Below are 3,414 nucleotides of genomic sequence, written 5' to 3' on the forward strand. Positions count from 1 at the left end.
CGATAATGGGCCGTCGCCTTCGACGCTCTTTCAATCACCGGTGGAATTTTTAGTACGATTCCTCGTGTGCTTGTTTCTTCAAAAAGTGATTTCCTCCCTCCTGCTGGCTGGCCGATGACTGATGCCGAACACGGGTTCAATTTGGAGCCGTTTTTACGAGCCCTTAATTTGTCCCCGGGCCACAGTGCGAGCTCACCGGCATCAGTGGGGGCCGGCAACACAATCAGCCTAATGAGGATGTTCGATCTAATCGACCGATAATGACGATCGCCCTCACGATCCCCGATCCGGCCTCTGTTCGAGCCGCTCTAATCCGTTCATTCGCCTCCTTTTCTCATTGCAGATCGATGCGCCTGATTTTCGCTTGATCCACCGGCGCTATAACAGAACGACAGACCTAATGACTATGGCGGATGGCGGTTATGACCCAATGGGGCACATCCAAACGGGTCGTCCACATGCGTACTACCTGTACCAGGCGGCGGCGGCCGCCCTCGAGCAGCACCATCACCAGCAGCAGCAGCAACAACAGCAGCAGCAGCTACAGCGAGATCAGCAGCCCCAGCAGCAGCAGCTTCAGGAGCAGACATCTGGTGATCCAGCGGTTCCTGTTCGATCTCGGCCACCCTCAGACGATGGACACGAGAACAACAACAACCTGCCGGCGGCGGCCAACAACAACCTGTTCCGATCGGAGCAGAAAAAGCACAAGCGGAAACGGCTCTCTGCGGTGCTGGACAAGCTCCACAACGGCACTGGAACCGTGGTGAACCACAACAACAATAATGTTGGTGAAGCGCAAGGTTTTCAGGTGAAATGCATGGACTCACGCTCGAGTGCCGAGGACTCGACTGAGGATACGTTCCCATATGCAGCGAGCCCTCGCATCAGCGTAAGCCCGCTCCGATTGAGCGAAGGGGATGAAAACAACCCCCATCAAGGGCGGACCTCAAACTCGCGCGCCTCGCAACACACACCAGCGCACGATCAACAACTGCCTTCGCCCTCACAGGTGCCAAGACAGGCGAAGCTAGAGTCTCAACAGCAATCCCCGGTAGCTCCATTGCAACCGGCCCAAATTAAGCAAGAGGACCAACAGTATCTCTACAAGCAGCTCCAGTACTTTAACCCGCTCGCCCTTTTCAATTACCTGCCCGAGCCGACCAAGCTGCTGTACGAGGAGTTCGCACGCCAACGCAGTCATTCCGATTCGGACCTTCGGTTGCCGCAACTCGCGCGCCAAAACCCGCCCAAGAAAAAGCGTGCCGGTCAGTCAGGCAAGGCTTCACAACGGCCACCAACGGCCAGCAGTCGCAGTAGCAACGCGAGCAGCGCCGGAAGTGGTTCACACGATCCGCAGGATCAACCGCTCGATCTGTCGATGAAAACGCTACTGTTCGACCCCTATAATCTCCCCGTCACGACTGTGATCAAGGAAGAACCGCAGCTGACGTACAGTCCACCACCGGACGCGTCATCCGGCCGGCTTGTTGGCCCAGCCAAGCTGATCCTGAAGCGTGAGGATCTGTCCGACCTTCGCCGGTCACCTTACGAGCAGCTAAATGGGCACGGACCTGGTGGCTTTAATTTGAACGTGTCACCCGTCGTGGAGGAGATGCCACCAGGATCGGATGTCGCCTACATGTGTCCGGTGTGTGGGCAGCTGTTTTCGTTGCAGGATAGGCTCGCGAAACATATGGCCTCACGGCACAAGAGCCGCACGGGTGCGACCGATATCACCAAATCGTACATGTGTGAGGTGTGCCAGCGATCCTTCGCGCGATCGGACATGCTGACACGCCACATGCGCCTTCATACAGGCGTCAAACCGTACTCGTGTAAGGTGTGTGGGCAAATCTTTTCACGCTCGGATCACCTCTCAACGCACCAGCGGACGCACACGGGCGAAAAACCGTACAAGTGCCCGCAGTGTCCTTACGCGGCCTGTCGGCGTGATATGATTACGCGCCACATGCGCACCCACACGCGTTACGAGTCGCAGCGTGGCAGTGGTGGTGGGTCCAGTGGAGGCAGCATCAGCCCTTCGATGGACCAGAAACCTATCATGCTGCCGTTGGTTGAGTTGGGTGGAGGACGAACCATCATGAAGGAGGCTAGCTTCGGTGGTGTTGGCGCGGGCTTCGTCCTGGAGGCAAAGACTGAATCGTAAGGATCCCATCAACCCGGCCGTGGGTGGTGGGCGCCGACCTGGTAGTGTTCCTCGTAGACGTGTTATGATTTTCGCAGCTGTACTTTTTCTTTTTTCTTATTCATTTTGCGCGATTTGTGTGTCGTCGTGTCAGTGGCGTAGGTTAGAAGGACTCGCGGTTGTGAGCGGGATCCACAGGACTCCCCCAGTCAGCGTACTAGCGTCCCGAAAGGACGAGCATTCCCATGGGTACGAGAGAAGGCGTTCATTTTGTAGGTAGTAGACACGCGAGTGCGTGTTGCGTTTATGTGTGCTAGTCTAGAGATTTCAGCGTTAGCAGCGTGATCTGATTTCGGAGGCGATCCTCCCGCGGTATCATTCCGTCAAACACTAAGCAGAGGATGCATGCGTGCGCGAGTGTATGTGTGCGTCAGGAAAAGTCAGGATTTTCCAGGAGTTAGAGTAGATCATCAGCGGTACCCATTCCCGTCCTGTTACTTCATCATTACTGCAAACAAGCGAAGAAAGGTAGACAAATCTTCACTGCGAGTTACAACAAAAAATAAAACAAAATGGTAGAACACCCACACACCGATAGAGCAACAACTGTGAGCAACGAAACGAACAAAGTACGCCTTAAGCAAGCATGAGAACCCGTGTGCCTTACTCGAGATGGGACCTACACAAGGACCATACCCTGAAACCGTAGCCGAGTGGTTTGGGTAGCTCCAACACCACACACCAGTAGTAGTCCTTTTGTAGCGGAAATGAACCTCGACAGTAGCAACAGAGCCCAATAGATGGTAGCTGATAGAAGCTGGCCCGGGATTAGCGGAGCTGGCCTAGCAATAGCTGGCGTTCCTTAGGAGCGGCCCTCGAATAAAACACAGAAAAAGCACCCTTTTGGTCCGCAAGGCCACACCAGACGTACAAAAAATCGCACTCCACACATGGGTGTCGAAGGATGTGGGACCATTACCACCCCCAAAACGTAGTCAAGGCTAGACCGCGCACTGTCCGCGTCTGGTGGCGTTTTACACAGCAGCAACATTCCACTCCAAACCGTCCATCGTCGTTCCTGTTTTTCCCGTCCATTCTGGGGGCAAGCCATTATTGGCGGGGTTTTCGTCGCGCTTTCTGCCACTGGTCCTGGCGTGGTAGCACAAATCCGGGAACTTTGAAAACTACCGCATGATCTTAATTTAAATTTTCAATCATGCAAATTGAATATTAAACCCGCTACCGCGTCGCTGGCGCGTTGGTGT

At 54.7% G+C, this 3,414-nt stretch overlaps 1 protein-coding gene across 1 annotated transcript; it reads left to right on the forward strand.

Moving 5' to 3' along the window:
- The first annotated feature begins 260 nt into the window (after nucleotides 1-260).
- On the forward strand, nucleotides 261-2,170 carry LOC128723784 (zinc finger protein 263-like). Its single transcript, XM_053817549.1, has 2 exons — nucleotides 261-296; nucleotides 344-2,170. The coding sequence occupies exons 1-2, from the start codon at nucleotides 261-263 to the stop codon at nucleotides 2,168-2,170; spliced, it is 1,863 nt and encodes a 620-aa protein (XP_053673524.1).
- Nucleotides 2,171-3,414: the final 1,244 nt, after the last annotated feature.

Source organism: Anopheles nili, chromosome 3 (genome assembly GCF_943737925.1).
Source record: "Anopheles nili chromosome 3, idAnoNiliSN_F5_01, whole genome shotgun sequence".
NCBI classification, from domain to species: Eukaryota; Metazoa; Arthropoda; class Insecta; order Diptera; family Culicidae; genus Anopheles; species Anopheles nili.

What these genes read in the sequence shown, in the direction of transcription:
- LOC128723784 (XM_053817549.1), top strand. Translation starts at nt 261, where the DNA reads ATGACGATCGCCCTCACGATCCCCGATCCGGCCTCT. An exon ending in CGATCCCCGATCCGGCCTCT is followed by an intron (nt 297 to 343) that starts GTTCGAGCCGCT and finishes TTCTCATTGCAG; the next exon opens with ATCGATGCGCCTGATTTTCG.